Genomic DNA, 22180 nt, shown 5'->3' on the forward strand with positions numbered 1-22180 from the left:
TAACTGAGGCGGGGGACATTTACTGTGATTGCGGGGAGGGGAGAGGGGGACATTTACTGTGATGAGGGATAGGGGGCGCATGTATGGCAAAGATGGAGGGGTGCATATTAATAGGGAGGGGGCAAATGTATGGGGAGGGGGGCCCCGCCATAGTACTGGACCAAGGGGGGGGGGGCCCACCAGATTAATTAGTACTGGGCCCCACAGTGTTTGATAGCAGTCCTGCCTGTCTCTAGCTATATATTAACGGCATCCCAGAAATTGTTTATGAAGGGGAGTGTGGTGCAGTTAAGTGAAAACCGCATGACTGATGTGCCAAGGGACAGGCACATGAGACAATTCTCAAAGACAAACATGTACCATCTGTGCCTGTTCACTTGTTCTGTTAATGATTACCACCATAAATTGGTCTATAATGTATTTCTCAAAAACACCATTTTATTGAGCTTGATAAAGCCTTTGATAATCGCTTAAGAGTTTACCTGCTTTTCTTTAGTATAGTATTTATAAGCCTTTACTTATATAGTGCCAAGATTGTTTTGGCCTTTTTTTTTTTTTTTTTTTTTTTAATTTTAATTCATTCAGACACATTGAGGTATGTCAATTAACATGCTTGTCTATTATGCAATATTTGACATGATTTACTAAAAGTACATGTTACTGGAATGTTAGTGTGTCTACCTGAGTCAGCTATTAATTTGCATGTGCTACACTCTTATTTTATAGGGCAAATACAATTTTACGCATTGCTATATGTGAAACTGTTCATATACATTTTCTGTGCCCAGTTGAGCCTACTGTCTAGTGCCTAGGTTCCCAAACTGTGTGCCGTGGCTCCCAGGGGTGCCGTGGCGCTGTCACAGGGGTGCTGTGGACAGGAAGAGGAAAAAAAATACTTACCAATCCGGCGACAGAAACAAAAACGTCATCACGCCCGACATTCTGTGACAAGTGAAAAGGGAGAGGAGGATGCTGGGTCCCGGGTGTCGCCGGATTGGTAAGTTTTTTTTGTTTGGTTTTTCTCTCTCTCTTCCTGGCCATGGCGGAATGCAGAGGGGGCACAGAGAGTGTGGATGCAGAGGGAGCACAGAGGGTGGAGATGATGCAGGAGCACAGTGTGTGTGGAGACGATGCAGGGGCACAGAGTGGGTTAGCTGTAAATTATTCTTTGACAGAAATATAATTGAAAAAAATATATAAAAATATTATTTTCCCTTGAATTTATGTGTATTTTTGCATACAACTAAATAAGTATTTCTGTCCTGACCTAAAAACTTACTATGTTTTTTACCCAGCTACTTATAAAGTAGGACTGCTCGGTAATTATTTTGGAGGGGTGCCTTGAAAAAATTATGGAGACTCTAAGGGTGCCGCGAACTGCAAAAGTTTGGGAACCACTGGTCTAGTGTGTTGTTTGTTGGTTTAGTGGTGTTTTTTTTTTTTTTACCGGAGACAAAGTGGAATGCACCAACTCTCAAGCTGACACTGGGTTTTGAACAGATTTCTCTAGCAAGTCTTACACTGCTATTGTTATAGCTACAGCCTTAACCTCTGTGATACTCATCTTTATGATTATTTGATCAAAGACAATGTTCCCTCCATCCTGAATGATTTAAGTGAATAGTAAAAGTTTAATTTAGAATTATATCCTTATTATTGCATTGAGAATCCTGGTCATTGCACACATCCAGAATATATTTTAAATTGAGAAGTAATTTGTATAATTTCCTGATTGTTTTGCATAGAATGTGTAGAGTAAAGACAAAGCCTTAACTTAAACTTTTAGTGCCTGGGGCAAGAAGCAAAATTGCCACCCTAGACCTCTATTTTAACTATTTGAACCCTGGATGGTCACTCCTCTTGCACAGCCCTTGTTATGGCTCTGAGTGAAGACTGTTATTTTTTTAATGGGAGGTGCGACATTGATAACCTTAATCTTTCCTGTTGAAGCTTTTCATATGTTGTGGACAATGAAATTGATTTATTAGCTTTTATTAGTGGTAATGCATTTCAAGGTGTTCACTTATTAGAGTAATCTGACAATGTCTTGGGTAAGTGTAGTTGCCTGTTACGGAATACTTTTTTTTTTAATTAAATTTTTATTGGGTTTTTGTAAACACAGACAAGGTTATAGATGCACAATCAACAAATTTGCATGGTAGGCTGTTGATACAGAAAGAATGACATCCTGGCTCCAGTCCAAAAATGTACTCAAAGACCTGTAAAAGAGATATGCCATACCTACGGAATACCTTTAGTCATTTAAGTCAACTTATCTGTCTTAGAGCTGATCCTTGCAATTATGATATGATATATATATTTTTTTCTTTCTTTTCCACATCTGCCTGGATCTTTTCTTGATCGTTCCCATGCCACCTTCCACTTACCTATTTCCAATCAGCCTGTTTGAAACAAGCCAAAGGGTGGTAATGACCCTTGTTCAAAGCTAGTGGTCGAAGTGGGTTGTATTCTTGGTGGTATCCCATACCACCACTTCTCCTACTGCCTTCCTTGTATAACTATCAAATTCCATTCACTTTCATTCTCATTATGTTTCATACTGTCACTTCTAAATTTCCATCCAGCCACTTCTAAATTTCTACTTCGACCACTGTTTAAAAACTTAACATGTTGTTGTGGTTTTCTGAATCTTTTCACATAAATGCAAGTAAATAATTCTAATAGAAGGGGGCTACTAATATCATTCCATCGTGTGGCAAGCTGTTGTGATCACATCACAAAGTTACCAATTGAGGGAACTGTAGCACACAGCAAGCTCTATACCTGGGAAAACACTTTCTGGTATGCTAGCTGCTAATAGGACCCAACCTTAACAATGCCTTTGGTTACAGTTTGAAGACTGGACTTCCAGTACTGGCCTCCAGCCAGTAGATGATCACTAGAAAATGCAAACTTCTCACGGTAACCAATGACAGAGGTAGGGTTGCTTGTTGGAGTACCAAGACTTTGCATTTGAGTGGTAGCGCTGCAGCATGGAGTACTGGAAGGAGTACTAAATACCTCCCAAGTATGCAAATTTAGAGGGATAGACCCAATTTGAGGGCTCTGTCCTGCAGTCCCGATCGGAACATCTTTGTTCTGCTAGTGAGAAGGTTGGGAGGTAATGCCCTGTTCTCTGCTGCTCTGCATGAGTCATATTGGTGACATGTACATGACTGGACTTATTGGTTTAGAAATGCTGTTGAAATTTTCCTCTTGAAACTGTGGCAAATCTACTAGTGTTCTGCTAGTACTAATTTATAATTGCGTGTAAAACTGATTATGCAATTTTTTTTTACCAAATTATGATCAAATATTTTGTTTATAATCACTGGCAAATAAAACCACATTTTATATGTTTTGGTTGCTAATTTGGGGATCACTGTTGCAGAGATAATTGGCGTATTTTTTTTTTTTTTTGTTTCAATTTTCTTAGCGCATGTATGGAGGCAGTGTTAAATGTGGCAGTTGTGGAATGTTCCAAAATACTTTTGTAGGTTAATCTTAGTACCTTACAGTCTACAGGTGCAACTAGACAGAAATAAGGGGCATTTTGCATACCATTAATATATTCTGAAAAAAACCTCCCCTTTCCTGCCATTGAGGGAGACTGGGAAAATTGGGTATAGTAGGTGGAATAGGAGCAAGGGTACTTTAAATCTTAAACTGAAGGACAGCTCCTCCCCTACAATGCTCCTACCATGGGAGTCATCTTCATTATTAGTGAAGTGTTTCTGGAGTAGGGTGTTTTTTTCTGAGTGCTCTTGGACACTGCTAGTCCCTGCTATCTGTCAGGCACCGTCCCCGCTGTACTTCCACTCGGCGGGGACGGACGCCTGTCCCCGCTGCTCTGCCTGGACTGTTGCCGGGCAACAGGATAGCCGTGCCTCCTGCCTCTATTTAAACCTGGCTCTGGCGCCATTAGGGTGCCAGAGTAACAGGTTCCTGCCTCTAGCTCCCACAGTGTTTGTGCTCCTTGCTTTGACCCGGCTTCCTCGACCATTCTCCAGTCTCTGCCTCCTAGTTGTGACCCGGCTTGCTGACCATTCTCTATTCTGTGTGACCCACTGTGTTGCTGCGACCTTGGCTTGTTTAACGTTTCTTCTGGATTCTCCCTCTGTACTTCTCATACCAATTGGCTTGACCCGGACCGTCTGACTCCTCTTTACTACACCGGTAACTGACTAATAGGACCGAGACATGCGTACCCTGTCCATACCTCCTTGCGGGGGTCCCTGGTGAAAACCAGGGGTACGTTAGACTCCGCACCTATCTGCTCAGTAGTGCCAATACCGGTTAGTGTTCCTCTCTACTCGGGCCTGACAGTTTACTCTGGCCATGACGGACGGCTCTGGGGAACCCTCTGCTCGCGATCTTCTCCTCCATTTGGGTCAGCGCGTAAAGCGACAAGAATCCCATCAGGCTCAACTCCTGCAGTGTATTCAAGGGGTGATCTCCCACCTAGATGCCTTGAATACACCCCAGCCATCTCCTCCAGTCGCACCTCCTTCGAGTGCGAGTACCACTACGCCCAGGAATCGACGTATACCTACTCCGGAGAAGTTTGATGGTAACCCTAAGGGGTGTCGCGGCTTTCTCAATCAATGCTCTATTCAATTTGAGCTTGCACTGGAGAATTTCTTTTCTGAAAGGGCCAAGGTAGCTTATATTATATCCCTTCTCACTGGACAGGCTCTGGCCTGGGCTTCCCCGTTATGGGAGCGGAATGATGCATCTCTGTACAATGCCACTGTATTCATTGAAAATTTCTGGAAGGTGTTCGATGAGCCCGGCCGAGTGTCCTCTGCCGCCTCCAGCCTCCTTGCTCTTCGTCAAGGGTCCCTCTCGGTTGGTCAGTATGCTGTACAATTCCGCACCTTCGCCTCCGAGCTGGGATGGAACGATGAAGCCTTGACAGCTACTTTTTGGCAGGGGTTGTCCGATCCAATCAAGGATGCTCTCGCTTCCCAGGATCTTCCTACTAAACTGGACGAGCTGGTCTCACTCAGCGTCAAGGTAGACATTTGCCAACAAGAACGTTCCCAGGAGAGAGACCAAAGTCGCCGCTTCACTCGGTTGGCTCCTCGTTTCCAGTCTCCGGCTCCCCCGGTTGAAGAACCCATGCAGATTGCCCATTCTCGTTTATCTCGGGATGAGAGTGAACGCCGGATTAGGAATCGCCTCTGTCTTTATTGTGGAGAGGCTGGTCATCTGTTATCAACTTGTCCTAAGAGGCCGGGAAACTCTACCTCCTAGGCAATAGTAGGGAGGTTGTCCTAGGATCCAGTTTCCATTCTCCCTATTCCCTCAAAGATACCAACTTCCTGATGCCAGTGACCCTCAAGACCTCGGATACTTCTCTGAAATGCTCCGCCTTTGTGGATTCTGGATCCACGGGGAACTTCAGTTCTGCCACTCTAGTATCGAAGCTTGGTATACCCCTTCATTCGTTGCCGCAGCCTTCGGTTCTTACTGCAGTAGATGGTAACCGAGTTGTCAACGGTTCCATCACCTGCATCACTAGTCCAGTCCGGTTGCGGGTAGGGGTGCTTCATCAAGAGTGGATAAAGTTCTTGGTCATTCCTCAATCCGTCAACTCCATAATTCTGGGTTTACCCTGGCTCAGGACTCATTCTCCACAGTTCGACTGGCTCCACGCCCAGGTATCTTCTTGGGGTGCTTCTTTCTTCAACAATTGCCTCTCTAAGGTGCACCCACCCATCCACGTGCCTTGTCTTTCTCTGGTTTCTCAAAGTGGGCTCCCGGAATCATATCTAGAATTTCTCGATGTGTATAGCAATCTGCTGAGGAGACCTTACCTCCTCAACGAGCGTAGGATTGTCCCATCGAACTTATGCTTGACAAAACCATTCCTAAAGGTAGGGTGTATCCATTGTCCCTACCGGAGACTGAGGCCATGTCACAATATGTTTCTGACAATCTCCAGCGAGGCTTTATCAGGAAATCTCACTCTCCTGCCGGGGCTGGATTCTTCTTTGTGAAAAAAAAGGACGGTTCCTTAAGACCCTGCATCGATTACTGTCGCTTGAATGCAATCACTATCAAGAACCGCTACCCGCTTTCCCTTATTACGGAATTGTTCGACCGTATCCGGGGTGCTAAGATCTTCACCAAGCTCGATCTCAGAGGAGCATGTAACTTGATACGTGTTCGTAAGGGGTGATGAGTGGAAGACGGCATTCAACACATTTGTGATGGGCGCTACGAGTACCTGGTGATGCCGTTCGGGCTCTGTAATTCCCCCGCCGTCTTTTAAGATTTCGCCAACGAGATCTTCAGGGACCTTTTATACCAATCTGTGATTGTTTACTTGGACGATATCCTGATATTTTCTTCTGATCTACATTCCCATCGCCTCCATGTCAAGACTGTTCTCTCTCATCTCCGTCAGCACTCCTTGTACTGCAAACTGGAGAAATGCCTCTTTGAATGTTTCCAGGTTCCATTCCTTGGTTATCTAGTATCGGGTACTGGCCTCCAGATGGATCCAAAGAAAGTCGAAGCAATTCTCAACTGGCCACTTCCCTCTGGTCTGAAAGCTACTCAACGCTTTATTGGGTTTTCAAACTATTATCGCCAGTTCATTAGAGACTTCTCGTCCATCATCAGTCCTATTACGGCCTCAACTCACAAGGGAGCCTGCTGTAAATCATGGCCCCTAGAGGCAGTTACAGCCTTCAAAACTCTCAAGAAGGCCTTCATCTCCGCTCCCATTCTTAAACAACCAGATCAAGAGAGACCATTCTTTCTCGAGGTGGATGCGTCCTCAGTAGGAATAGGGGCCATTCTGTCCCAAAGATCTTCATCCGGTTCTTTGGACACATGCGGATTTCTCTCCCAAAAATTTTCCGGCTGTGAGTTGAACTACGGTATTGGAGATAAGGAGCTACTAACAATGAAGATGGCTTTAGAAGAATGGTGTTATCTCCTTGAAGGGGCATTACATCCCGTGACCGTAATGACCGACCATAAAAAACCTTACCTTCAGGAGGCACAGTGTCTTAATCCTCGCCAGGCCCGCTGGTCCCTTTTCTTTTCTCGGTTTCAACTCATTCTTACTTTTCGTCCTGGTTCTAAGAATTGCAAAGTTGATGCATTATCAAGATCTTTTATTGAGGCTGATTCTCCGGTTTTTCCAGACAACAAGACTATACTCAATCCTGTTCAAGTAGTAGCATTGACGAGTTCCACCACGGTCACTCCGCCTCCTGGACGTTCCTTTGTGGATCCATATCTCCACCCCACTATGCTGTGCTGGGCACATGAATCTAAATTCGCAGGCCATGCCGGCTACAAAAAGACCAAAGAATTCCTTTCTCGATACTACTGGTGGCCCTCTCTGGGTCCGGATGTACGCAAATTTGTGTCTGCCTGCTGCATATGTGCTCGCAACAAGACTCCTAGGCAGAGTCCTCCTGGCCTTCTTCTCCTGCTTCCCATCCCTGATTCCCCCTGGATCAGCATCACAATGGATTTTATCACCGATCTTCCTCTAAGTCATGACTATAATACCATCTGGGTCGTGGTAGATCGCTTCTCCAAAATGTCCCACTTCATTCCCTGTAAAGGCCTTCCCTAAGCATCTGAACTTGCTAATCTATTTCTGAAGAATGTCTTCCGTCTTCATGGATGTCCTCAGGAAATCATTTCCGATCGTGGTGTACAATTTGTAGCTAAGTTCTGGAGGGCTTTCAGTGCCAAACTCGGGGTCAGACTCAAGATTTCTTCGGGTTATCACCCTCAGACGAACGGACAGACGGAACGAGTAAATCAGGACCTGGAGTGTTTCCTGCGTTGCTTCTCTTCGGAACATCAAGCCTCTTGGAGTGATCTTCTCTACTGGGCTGAGTTTGCTCATAACAACCTTTCACATTCCTCCTCGGGATACTCTCTCTTTTTCATTGTTTATGGGAAACACCCTACATCTCCTCTCTTATCTGAAGTTCCGGCATCCACTGTGCCTGCAGTTGAATCCCTCGTCCACAAATTTGGTCCAGGACTCAAGCAAGACTCACTATATCTATGCAACGGTACAAGTCGGCTGCTGACCGTCACCGAAGAAACCTTCCTGTACTAAAGGTAGGGGATCGGGTGTGGCTAGCCACTCGGAATCTCAGACTCCGTGTCCCCTCCATGAAATTAGCTCCTCGCTCTATTGGACCATTTGCCATTTCCCAAATAATTAATCCGGTCTCCTACAAACTCGCTTTACCTCCTTCTCTCAGGATCCACAATACTTTCCACATCTCCCTACTGAAACCCCTGGTCCTCAATGAATTCTTCAAAGAACCAGTTGCTCCTCCACCCATCAGGACCTCCCTAGGGGAGGAGTATGAAGTACAACGAATTTTGAGGGCTCATTCCATTCGTGGCAATCTTCAGTACTTGATTCACTGGAAGGGTTATGGTCCCGAGGAGAGATCCGGGGTCCCTGAAGCGGATCTGCATGCCCCCCGTCTCCTTGCAAGATTTCGGAAGATGACCAATCCTTCTTTTGAGAAGAGAGAGGGAGGGGGTACTGTCAGGCACTGTTCCTGCCGTACTTCCACTCGGCGGGGACGGACGCCAGTCCCCGCTGCTCTGCCTGGACTGTTGCCGTGCAACAGGATGGCCGTGCACCTCAGCCCTGCCGGGCGCATGCGCAGTGGCCAATGGGACGCTTTCTTCGGCACTTCCTGTGCCTGTTTTCGCTGAACCTATCCTCTGCTTCCTGCCTCTATTTAAACATGGCTCTGGCGCCATTAGGGTGCCAGAGTAACAGGTTCCTGCCTCTAGCTCCCACAGTGTTTGTGCTCCTTGCTTTGACCCGGCTTCCTCGACCATTCTCCAGTCTCTGCCTCCTAGTTGTGACCCGGCTTGCTGACCATTCTCTATTCTGTGTGACCCACTGTGTTGCTGCGACCTTGGTTTGTTTAACGTTTCTTCTGGATTCTCCCTCTGTACTTTGCATACCGATTGGCTTGACCCGGACCGTCTGACTCCTCTTCACTACACCTGACTGACTAATAGGCCCGCGACCTGCGTACCCTGTTCAACGAAGTCCATATCTCCTTGCAGGGGTCCCTGGTGAAAACCAGGGGTACGTTAGACTCCGCACCTATCTGCTCAGTAGCGCCAATACCGGTTAGTGTTGCTCTCTACTCGGGCCTGACACTATCGTTAGCCAAAGAAGGGATCACAATCTGTTACAAAAACTAAGGGATGTCATTGCAACAGGGCTTATCCCGCTTGAACTCTCTCAGGATATGTCATTTGTGATAACGCTACAAATACTGTGAGAGCATTACAGCTGGGTGAATTCCATCACATTCCCTGTTTTGCTCACACAATAAACTTGGTGGTGCAGTGCTTTTTAAAAAATGACAGGGACATACAGGAGATGCTGTCTGTGGCCCGTAAAATATCTGGACATTTCTAGCATTCGGAAACAGCATGTAGGAGATTGCAGCAGCTACAAGAGCAATTTAATTTGCCCTGCCACCAACTGAAGCAAGACGTGGTAACAAGGTGGAATTCCACCCTGTATATGCTTCTGAGGATGGAGGAACAGTATAAAGCCATCCACGCTTACTCCACAAGCCATGACATTGAGTAAAATACATCTCCCTCTCCGTTCCCAAACGCAGTGGAGAATACTTTTTGTGTTGTGCAAGGTGCTGTAGCCATTCGAAGTAGTCACCTGTTAAGTGAATTCAGACACTGCTAGTATGAGCCAAGTGATTCCCTTAATTAGACTTTTGGAAAAGCAGCTTGAGGAACTGAAGGAGGAGATGAAATTACGCCAAGTATGTCGGACTTGTAGATAAAGTACTTTATTCACTTCGCCAGTATCCAAGAGTTATCAAAACTTTGAAATCGGATCACTGCATTTTGGCGAATGTGCGTGAGCCTAGATGTAAGGGCTATGTCTTCTCTCTGTTTCCAACTGACCCAGATCTGAAGAGATGGAAGTAGATCCTGGTGAACAAGATGACAGCTCAAGTGTTATGTGACAGGATGGCATCTCCTTCTTCAGTTTCTCAGTCAACTGCTGCTAGGAAAAAACTTTCCCAAGAGACCCAGGGATGTTGCAGTTGACTCAGCACAACATTTTCACATCTGGTCTTGTCTATGTAAAAGAATTAACCAAAATTAGTGACACCTCTGCTGTAACTCCACCTGATCCTACTAGCAACTATAAAGATCCAAAGAATGGTGGAGTATTATTTTAGATGTTTTTTGAACGGTATAAAGACAACAGTTTTTTTTAACAAAGAACAACGTTTCTTGCAGAAGTAATGTAAGCATGGATGTATAAATAGATGCGTATATGTATTACTCAAACCTTCCACTTTGCTGCTCTTTCATCAGTATTGCACAGAGTGTTTGTAAGCTGCACTTTACGTCAAAGGTACCTAACTATATCATAATTTTTGTGGAATTGGGGATGATTCGAAGCTCGGTGATGAACTTGCTTTTTGCTGTCAATTTCAATGGCTCTTTTTAGTGCATTGTCTGGCACCCTGGATTGGACTTAATCTGATAAGAGCACGCATCCCGGGGGGGGTAATCGCTCGTCGCCATGTTTTAGCTGTACAATTACCACAGTTATCCAAGGAACGGGTGAAGCGATCAAACTAACCATAACTGATTTCAGGATTCATTCTCCCTTTCACTGTACTGGCCATGTGCTCTTGGAGATGGTGATCTCCTGCTCGTCTTCATCTTTCAAAGCTTAGTCTGCAGGGGTCAGTGACACACCCATTTGTTTTCTCAGGTCTCTTAGCTGTTCTTTAAACTGGATATATTTATTGACCTGCCTCAGGGCCTCCTCTGTATTATTCTTCTGAAGCACATTGTATCTCTTGTGTGCAAGCTCTCTTAAATCCGGGATCTCATCCGGTGGGTCACATTTTAGCTTAAGTACGGCCTCCTCAACTGCGTCTATATATTGGTTTAAATCTCTGTTCAATGCAGCATATTCCAATATGACAGATTCCATACTGCCCCATGTTCCGTGTCACAGTCTGTCTGAAGCAGATCTAATGCCACTCCAGTTGTAATAACCGTTCCTGTGTCTACATAAGTTTGACAGTTCTTCAGGGATGAGAGGGAAGTATACACAGAGGAGAAGGAGATTAAACACAAGCAGAGATGGTTTAATAATGTAGAGTTCATTGACAGCACTGTTAGGCTTAAGACAGCTAAGCTATTGGTAGCTTGTTTTGTGGGGGCCCAAACAAACCAAGCACTTCAGCCACAAAAGTGGCACTGCTTGTCGCTAGATTGCTTGGTTTGTTAAACTGTACATGTCCTTTTCAATATCTTACATAAGAGTGGGTGGGAGGGCCCAAGGACATTTCCATTTCGCACCACTTTTTTTTTTTTTTTTTCAGCCGCTGCGGTGTGGCAATGTTTCTTAGATGTGCTATGAACTACTGTGTGTTTGTGTCGTTGCTCTGTGAATTAGCATCCAGCTGGGTCGCTGCAGTCTTTGTATAAGTGTATGAAAATATTCTTTTGACCTGTGAGGTGGTCAAAATTAACTGCAAATTACTTGAAATTAGTGTTATTGAGGATAATAATAATGTAGGGTAAAAAAATTTGATTTTTAGCAAAAAAAATAGTGAGTTTAGAAATAAATAGGGATCCAAAACACGCAAGGGCGGTTTTGCCAAAACACGAACTGAATCCAGATCCAACGCCAGAGCACGTAGGTCAGTGAAATAAATATATATATATATATATATATGTAATTAGTGTGTGTATATTATATAATATTATTACGTATGTTTTATATATACATTTCCTAAAGAGGAGTTCTAATTTAATTTATGTTTAGTCTTGTTGGGGTACACGAGAGTCTTTTTTGTTTATAAATCCATTTGGTTACATCCTGTAGAGGCATATACATTTCTTCCCCTCCACACTTTTTGAATATGTTGGATTACTTTTCACCAACAAATAATCCAAAGCATTACAGGTTAATTAGTCCTTCATAATGTGTAATCACTTTGGCCACTTTAATTTTCAATTATTTTTATGTGTGGCCTTCATACTGGAAGCCACAAGGGTACTCCAGTATACAAACAACCCAGTCTGTATTGCAATTTATATGATCGAAATTACTGTTTGTTCTTTTGTAATTCAACATGATTTAATTAATTGTTTATATTTATTGTCATGGGCTGTTTTTACTTCCCACAAAAATGCTAATTATATCCTGTCATGATTGTCTAAAGCATGCGGCCCAGCACGCCTGTAAATGTGGCCCAGAAGAAGTTTTGGTTGTGGGAAGGGGGCAGCGCTGTTAATGGAAAAAAAAAATCCTGCAAAAAAAAAAAGAAAATACTTACCTTGTGGCCACACGGTCACGTCAGCTGGTACTCCGGCTCCCTCCCTTGTCTCCTCCTCTGTGCGGTGCTCACAGTGAATGTCGGGCGTGATGTCATCACGCCCAACATTCATTGCGGAGCGCAGCACAGAGGAGACACCCGCGCGAGAAGAACAATCAGCAGCACAGAATTGGAGAAAAGAAGAGAAGAGGACAGGAGAACAAGCCGATTAAAAGGTAAGTTAAGGGGGATTTCTTTTATTATTTCAAGGGACGCTGACAAGTGAATAAAAGTCACCTGGTCCTGGAGCATCATGGACCTTATCTCCCTGCTACATACTTCTACTTGTATTACTAATGGGGCATTATATATTCTCTTTGGCCCATTATAAGTTGTTATCCCTTAACTAACATAGTGGTGTAATTATCAAAACAGGTGACAATTTGGGGTCACAGTGGTGTATATGTCAGGTACCGCAGGCCTGGTCAGGGCACCCTGATATACAATGCCTGGCTTAAATGCACTTTATTGATATTGCATCAAAACAATACAAAAATTGATTATAGTATAATAACTAGAGAGGATTTTTTGAACAGGGCGATTGAAAGTTTAAGTATAGGGGGATTTGAAAAAAAAGTGATTGAGATAGATATATATATATATATATATATATATATATATATATATATATGCGTTAACTATGTTTTCTATGGTTTTTTGGATGATCAGCTATCGTTATTGTTAGTGTATCTTATGTGCGGCCCAAACCAACTCGTCGTCTTCCAATGTGGCCCAGGGAAGCTCAAAGGTTGGACACCCCTGGTCTAAAGAATAACATAACTGTCAATAGATTCTTAGGGACTTATTCCAGGATCGCGGCTATGTGCAGTCGCCTCCTTCCCGATACCGCTACATGCAGATTTAGGGTTGTGAAGGGAAATCTGCAATGTGGTGGTACAGTAATTGCATTTTATGTGCGCGGCTGTGATCCCGGAAGATTATTGAATATGCCCCTTAAGGTTATTTGCTTTTTTATTTATACTTTTTGTTTTACATGTAGAATGCTCCTAAGTTATTCATCCATTTTTAAAACAGATGTTTAATTGATTAATTTTTTTTAATCACTACTGTACTGTGTAACAAAAGTATTGCTTCCTTCTGGCCCGTCACCTACGGTGAAGTGACAGCATTACATTGCGTGTGCTGGCCAAATAAAGCAATCTGAGCCTACCCCACCCTCCTCCGTATTTGCACTTCAACTACTGTCTGGGATGTCCCAGAGGGGAGCAAAAAGAAGTTGAGAAGTATGTTTTATGTATGTCGATTTATTTATTTTTTTAATGTGCTCTCATTTACAAAAATCTCAAGTTCCAGGAACACAATCATTGCTTTTCTGGTATAATGTGTAAAGCTATCTGTGGTGCCACATCTAATGTGCAGTTTTCGGGTGTCATGTGTACTGTACAGACACATGATTGATGAGATGTCTAATGTGCAGAGCAAGTTGTAGTCATCAATTAACCACATTTTCTACCATTTCTAGACATTTCATCTAATTTCATTGTCTGACTGTTATTTTGAATCCACGCATTCTAATTTGTGAATGCTTTGGTCAAAAACAGTTTAATATTCTGATGCATGTCAATGTATATGTACCCTGATGATAATGATGATAATAGTAATAGTCATTAAATAATTACAGAAATATTAAACCTGACCACACATCCTGCAATCTTATCAATTAGGTCATATTTATTACACTGTGAAAAAAATGCAACAATTGTGAGGATGACAATCTAATGCTATCAAATATAGATGTCGAAATTAATCCATAATCTCTTTCAGTGGAAATTCTTCATCCAACAGCAAAGTCTATGAAGAAATGTGTGTACTGTAATTTGTTAATTAAAACCAAACAATCATACAACTGCCTAATATTGCACATGCACTGAAATTGTCATTGTTGTGTGTCTGATGAAAGCTGTAATACGTGTGAAGTAATCAATCACTTTTACATCCTGCATGGTTTTGTTATAGGTGTCACTTTTCTGGCCTATAGTTCTCCTTCAATTCAAAAAAAATGATTTGGATTACAGAGATATGCAGCAATTAAACTCTGTGGGGTAGAAAGTATCTATCAAGCTAATTACCCCCCGCTCATAGCTTGTATAAAAAAAGATTTGGCGTCATGGGATAAGCTTATGATATCTTGGGTCGGATCACATCAGTGAAAATGAATTTGCTTCCTTGGTTACTATATCTCTTTCACACCCTCCCTATTAGAGTCCACCCCCCAACTTTATAAATGTTACAAACCTCTATTATGCAATTCATATGGTCGAATAGGAGATCTAGGATCTCTGCCGGCATTTTGCAAAATCCTCGCACGGCGGGTGGGCTCGGCATTCCCTATCTACGCAATTACTATTACGCTGCATGGTTGGCCCAGTGTATGCAATGGCACTCCCCTCCTGCAACTAGGGTATGGGTGGACATGGAATCGGACTTACTGGGTGGCTCTCCGGTTTGCTCTGTCCTCTGGCTACCAGTTGCACAGCGTCCTACCCCTGCCCGAACCCACCCAGTGTTGGCCCTCTCACTCTCAATCTGGTACCGGTGTACTAGATCAGTGTCCCTTTCTCCCACTCCTTCGGTTTTGATACCCTTATGGTCCAACCCGGCTTTCACACCTGGACTATCACACTCCATGTACGCAAAATGGATAGGTGAAGGTAAACTATTATTACTCAATCACATCACTAAGACTACAATATTTCCACAATTCTCGGATTTGATGGACCGCTGTGGGTTTGTGATGGGACAGTTCCACCAATACCTGCAGGTTAGGCATTATCATCAAGCGCTCAAAAACCAGCTGTCTTCTAGGCCACCCACTGCATTTGAGAATTTGTCTCTCAGGTTCAGCCTCGAAAGGCCTTATTTCCATACTATATAATACCCTACTTCCTACTACCTTTAGATGTTAAGGATCGATTCCAGGTGCAGTAGGAGGCGGACCTGTTGATCACACTAGACCAGGAGGAATGGTCGGATATTTATGAATGGACAGCACGCTGCTCTATAAATGTCCGCATCACAGAAAATGCTAACAAACTGCTTCATAGATGGTACTATGTTCCTTCCAGATTGCAAGCTATATATCCGCAGACAAGTGCTGCCAGCTGGGGAAACTGTGGTCAAACAGGAACCTATATACGTATCTGGTGGGACTGTCCCAGGATACGCCCATACTGCACAGGAGTCCTCACACTAGCTTCAGCTATCATTGATGCCCCCATTCCTCCTAATCCTGAGCATGTCCTACTACCACTACCTCTCCCAGACCTCACTAAATCTGCCCGCAAACTCTTCCGACATATAATAAGTGCGGCTACATGTCAAACAGCTGCTTCTTGGAAAAACCCCTTGCAACCAACACTTCAAATGGTCTGTTGTCGGATCTGGCATACATACCAGATGGAACCCATTATCAGTGTCCTGAGGGGCTTCTCCGTGTCTTTCTATAAAGTTTGGTCCTCATAGGCTGCATATCATAATCAACCTTTACTTCAGTTCTAAAAGAAGTAGAGCGTGGAACGGAACCGCTAGGCAAGTTTAATCCTTTTCCGCTTGATGCGTGAATCTCCAATCCCCCACCCCTCCCCACATACCCTCCTCCTTCCTTTTCTTCTTTATAATACCTTATCCCCCACCTTACCATATAGTTTAAAGTATTAAAAATGACATCTTCTTAGCATCCGATAGATACACAGTCAACTTCCAAATGCAAAAGAACTGTGAAAGAGTGTTTTGCATGTCGCTATGTCTAAAAATGTTTACACTGTTACTGTTGTACCTCTCAAGATTTTGTAATGCTTATCCTGTATAAGATGTCTCTAATAAAAAAGTGTTTAAAAAAAAATAAAAAAATCTCTGTGGGGTAATAAATTCATCAAGCTGCGGGTTTGAAAAAGTGGAGATTCTAACTGTTATTCTAGCAACCAGTCAGATTCTAGCTGTCATTTTGTAGAATGTACTAAATAAATGATAACTAGAATCTGATTGGTTGCGTAGGCAACATCCCCAATTTTTTCAAACCTGCAGCTTGATAAATTTACACGTGACTGTTGTGGTAGACACATATTTAACTTAGACAATTATAATCCAATTCATTCACTAGATAATGCTATGCTGTCTTAAAAAGAAATAAAATGAGAAGGTGAAATATCCTTTAAAGTAAGCGACAGAAATAAGATTGTATGTTTCACAAACATGCATTCTGGCTGTTACAGGACTGGTGTATAATGTAACCCCTTACATGGAATACCATCCTGGTGGTGAAGAGGAGCTGATGAAAGCAGCAGGAGCTGATGGCACCCAACTCTTTGATCAGGTAACTAGAGGCCACATTTTATTTATGTTTTTTTTTAAACTCATGACAGTGTTACCCTTGATACAAGTATCATTAAGTCCCCTGACTGAAAATATGCCCTGGTACTATTATGCAGTAATGCTCATCACAGCAAGAACAGACCCCAGTATAACCTCCCATGCCATCATGCAGCAATGCCCCTATGACGAAACGAGTTTGAAAACACCTTAACCAGCCTGTCCCTCGTTTATCGCAAAATATCGTAGGCCTCCCTGGCAGAGTAAGGCACCCGTGGGTGGCCAGCCAGCGTGAAATGGGTAGAATTGGGCTAGAAAACACAGTATCTTCACAGTCACCCCCATCCCCTCTCCCCAAGTAAGAAATCACCTGTAGGTCCCAGAAACTTCCTTTGGCTGCCTTTTACCATCTTGATTCTGCTGCCATAGTGACAGAGCAATATAAAGTTTCATAATGTATGAGATAATTAACATCAAGCATATTCATTTTCTGTACTGGAAAATATTTTAATTGGCATGCTGGAGATAAATTACAGGGGATAAAGTGTTACAGGTTTTGGATAGGTTTCTATTTTATCTCTGCTATTGCTATCAGCTGTACAATGCATTGGTCACATTGCTCTAAAAATTTCCAACGCTGACTAGTAAAAACTTTGTTGTCTATGTTAGTGTCTGAATTAAATTTTTACAGATTTAATATTCAAATGTAAAATAATTAGTTTTATGTGCACAGGTTCATCGTTGGGTCAACTATGAGTCAATGCTGAAAGAATGTTTAATAGGAAGGATGGCTGTAAAACACGCTTCATCTTTGAAAGGTAATGATTGAAAGATGCAATTTTATTTACTTGTACTTCCACATTCATTAAAACATTGTTAAGCAATATTGCATATGAAACATTTGAAGCTATCAGCACTGTATGAGATATGACATGCTTAACTATATTAAATGTAAATGCAGTATGGTAAAGGAAATGTGCTCATCATTTGTGGATTTTTTATTTCTCTGGAATTAGACTTAATAGACCGAAATGGTCACCAATATAAATATTTGCATATTTTATTTTTATTGTGATGTGTTATATATAACACATTATGCAACGCTGTACATTAAATCCGGATACAAAAAATGACATCAAATGACATGGAACAGAATGTAGTGAACACTTGATACATAAGATCGTGGAATAAATAATTGTAGCTGTTGAGGAAAGTTTGTATGGAAATTGTAAGGAAGAAGCAAATTTCAGCCACCACTATTAAAGCAGCCATTTGCTTCTAGCATTTATGTGCAAATTCTGGTAGTGTGGTGTGGTTGGAAGGAATAGAGACAGTGGAAGATTTGTGTTTGTTGGTTACATGCACTCAAGCAAATGTAATCCAATGTTCCCTGGATCTCCGGTACCCTCTCTTCAGATGGAGCAGGTATGTATACTGTGTACAAGTGTGCTTACATCAAGCTTTTTACTCTGGGTGTTGCAATACTGCTGATGTTTACAGATGACGTGGTGCTGGCGGTTGGTTTAGCGTGTCAAAAGGATTGATAAAATCTATTAATTTAAAAATAAGACAGGAAAACGCCAACAATGGTAGCTATTACTGTTAACTGGTGATTGTAGGGCATTGTTTGATTTTGTATATGATAAAGTTGCAAGTAAGTAAGGAATTAAAAAAACACAAGACACCTAATTGTTGCCTTATACAAAATCAAGTTTTTTCATAAAAGAAACAATTTGAGCCTGAATGTAAATGCATTTGTCCCTGTCTTATTAAAGAAAAGCTATTTATGACTACTAAATATGTCACACATGGTTTTTAAAACAGGGAAGTAGGACAAATTAATATGAATGGGAATAATTTTTAATTAAGATTGTAAAGTCTTACAACTATAGCTCTGGAGGCCTGTAAACCTTACCTGCAATGCATGTACCTTTTTAATACGGTCTTCAAAACTACAATGATGCTGCACATTGAATTAACAGAAGGATTGTGAACCTAAGATCTGTAAAAATGTGAGCAATTGTGTATATGCAGATGTGCTGCTCTTTACATCCCACTCTTTATGGATGACTTGCTGATTACTTTTATTTACCTTACAGTACACATGGGGTAATGGTGGTAAAGCTATGATTAACATAGAGGTCTACTAGCATTTGGATAATACTGAGGGGACTCTAGTGGACCGCTGTGTGTGAAATCCTAGTTATCCCAACAAGCAACCCTGGAAACTGCTCAGTATTTAAGCTCCAAAGTTATGTTTCCCGATTGTTGTGCAATGCATATAATCCAGCTGCTTTTGATCCTGAATGCTTTGAATGTGCCTGGAACTTGCCTTAAACACAGAACACACAATTAGGCAGGCTATATGGACTACACTTGACAAAAGCCATGTCACTTGCGGATAAGGTGTGTAGTCTATATAATCTTTTACTTGTATATATCAACATCATTGTCACGAATAGTCCCCTCTAGCTACTCCCCGAGTTAATATCTTATCCTATATTCACACAGTCAAACAAGATATCACCTCTATTTTGTCAGGAAACCTTTCCTAACTGCCTTTACCAGTCATAAGCCGCAGTCTGTGTACTTGTGACTTGGAAGTGTTACTTTATGGGGATACTCCCAATTCCAGCACTCAATCTCTCACCTATTGCATGGGTTACAGATTTGTTGAGTTGTCCCCGAACAGCGCTCACACAACCACACCCACTTCGGTTTGCCACCACCTATTGAATAAAGGCAATAGGACCCCAATATACTATATCACACTGGCACACAATGAGCCCTTCTTGTTACACACAGTTAGCAAGGCACACACCAGCAATCAAAGAGTTAACACTTAACCCCTCCATGACACAAATGTACATGCAAGCACACACTCTGCTTGGTATACAGATGTATTCTCAATTCACCCCTCAACATTTAAAGGTCCTAGCATGGTCAAGCAATCTATCTCTTCTATACAGGCAGTGAATTTGTTTAGAGCAATAAGGACATCACAAATTAAATTTTAGATTTAATATACAAAAAATACAGTGTTTACAGGTTACATATAAAAAATAATAATAAACAATTGACATACAAATAAAAAGTTGCAAAATAGGTAAAATAAAGGGGTAAAATTCAGAGTATAACTTGCTGACAAGTTGGTATAATTTGTGCCATGGGAAATTGGCTTAAAGATGGATTGATTTCTCAATAGACTGAAAGATTATCCCTTCACAGCACAGGTTTTTAAGCAAAATAAAATGGGACTGCATTCACAGGGGCAGTGTGGATGCTAATGTGGGTGTGGAAATGTCCCTTTGGTGTCGCCTAGGGTTTGGTCGAAACTATTGCTAAGTTTTGACCTGTCTTAACTTTTCTTGGATATATCCCAGAAACATAACTACCTTTCCCAAAAAACGGTCATAATCTACCGTACATTTAAATATCAAACATGTTGGAATTATAGCAGTATGACTTATCTTTTAAGATACAGCAGTTTCCTGGTACTGCTAGTACCTATAATTCACAACCCTGGTGTGGTCTTTGCCCTTCAGTATGGAGTGGCACATGGATTACCCAAAATATGAAATATGAAGGCATTTTCTTTGAAGTTCATATTTCTTTATACCTGTATAGGCTGCCTTCATGTGTTGTCTTTGTCTACATAAGATCTCAAGCTGTGAATGGCTCCTTAGAGTTTAGAGTAGATCTTGTCTATGGGAATAGGGAGACAAGATCCACTCAGAAATAAGAAAGATACTAACGGAAGATCAAGAACGAAATAAAATAGAACTAGCGATCACCACACAATACCGGCAACAATATAAAGATTTAGAAGAAATTGTTAACAAACACTGGAATCTTTTACATAAATATCCAGTTTTCAGCATGACATCAAGGCATTATGTATTCGTGACTGGGTAGAACTTGATGTTGTCAACAGTGAGAGAGACTAGAGGGTGAGCACTGATACTGGAAGGATGGAAGACTATTTTGGACATTTTGAGCTTTAAGTAGTGATAGATCCAAACTGAAATGACCAAGAGGAAGTTAGACACACAGGCTAAATGAGAAGGAGAGAGATCAGAGGAGGAGAGGTAAATTTGTGAATTGCTCAGCACACAGACGGTAGTGAAGGTCAAAAGAGCGTATTAGCTCACCAAGCGAAGAGATATAAATATAGAAAAGCAGACAATATAGCCTTAAAGGGACACTGACAGATACATGGAGCGGAGACACTCTTCTTAATTTGAAATGCAAAGACAAATCCAAGATAGATTACCCTTTGGAATAAAAAGAAGATCTAATAAATATATATATATTCTATATTAATCCATTGAACATAAAAACAAGGACTCCATTTAGCTGCTCAGCCAATCACCAGAATATTTCCCACTTTAGCTTGGATTTGATTGGCAGTGAAGGGTAGTCCTGGGGACTCACTGCTTTGATCTTACATTATTAGAAATTAATTTAATCTCTATTTATGTGAGGGAACAAAATAATCAACAATACTCTGCACCTCAGTTTATATTGAATGGCTCATTCTTTTCCATATTGAATGCATTTCAATATAGTTTCTACATGTAGCTCACAACAACATTGAAGTGAAGTGATAGTGCACTCCTGCAGATATTAATAGACATTGGTGCGGTGACATGCTTTGAACACACTAAAATGTAACAAACAGCATTCAAAATAGCATGTTACAACGAAAATGCAAACAGGCACAACGCAAACAGGAAAGAACACATAGAACAGAATGCGTTTTATTTTTACATGCTGCATGCATTGGCTTTGCGTTATAAGCCTAAATTAAACACCATTTCAAGTGGCTTTTAAGCATTTCAGTTTAATAATTATACAGGTCAATCTAGTCTGTCTTTATTTTTTGTCTTTTTTTTATTATTTTTATGGGAAGTTTTTATTAGTATTTTCAACATCTTAATAGCAATATACTTGCCCCATGCATTCTTGGATTATTTTATTGTACCACTACTGCTGGGAAACTTTTATTACACTCTCACACTCTTCCTTATGTTACCTTACAGTCTTCCCCTTACAATTTCAAAGTATGCTTCCTTCTTCCAGAAATACATTTTTTTTAAAGTATATTTTAATGTTTCTACAATTTCATTGTTGAATGCATTAACTAAAACAGGACCCAGGATTGATTCCTGACACCATTGAATACTGCATTATGTTTTCTATCCTTGAGCCAAATTCAAGGATCTCTGAAATTATTGTGTGATACAGTATCAAGTACATTGCTGAAATCTAAATAAGCTGCATCCACTGGTCCACTCTAATGATGTCAGGTAGCCCTACAATACAGTGCTCTGATAGGAAGTATATTCACAGGCTGGCGGTCTCCATAACTAAAGGCAAGTAACATGCTATAGGTTGTGGGCTGTAATGAAAGCTATAGGTGGTGGGGGCTGTAGTGATGGCTATGTGGAGGGGGC

General features: G+C 41.7%; 1 protein-coding gene across 4 annotated transcripts in view; it reads left to right on the plus strand.

The window, feature by feature from the left end:
• CYB5R4 (cytochrome b5 reductase 4) overlaps positions 1-22180 on the plus strand; it is a 205057-nt gene that overhangs the window by 61228 nt on the left and 121649 nt on the right. For 3 of the 4 annotated variants that reach the window (XM_075202708.1, XM_075202709.1, XM_075202712.1), the window contains exons 3-4: positions 16628-16728; positions 17458-17542. The exons of the other annotated variant lie outside the window; for it this stretch is intronic. In XM_075202708.1, coding sequence (XP_075058809.1) covers positions 16628-16728; positions 17458-17542 — 186 coding nt within the window. The remainder of the gene's footprint in view (positions 1-16627; positions 16729-17457; positions 17543-22180) is intronic. 4 annotated transcript variants of the gene reach the window in all.

The sequence above is a fragment of the Mixophyes fleayi genome, chromosome 3, assembly GCF_038048845.1.
Source record: "Mixophyes fleayi isolate aMixFle1 chromosome 3, aMixFle1.hap1, whole genome shotgun sequence".
NCBI classification, from domain to species: Eukaryota; Metazoa; Chordata; class Amphibia; order Anura; family Limnodynastidae; genus Mixophyes; species Mixophyes fleayi.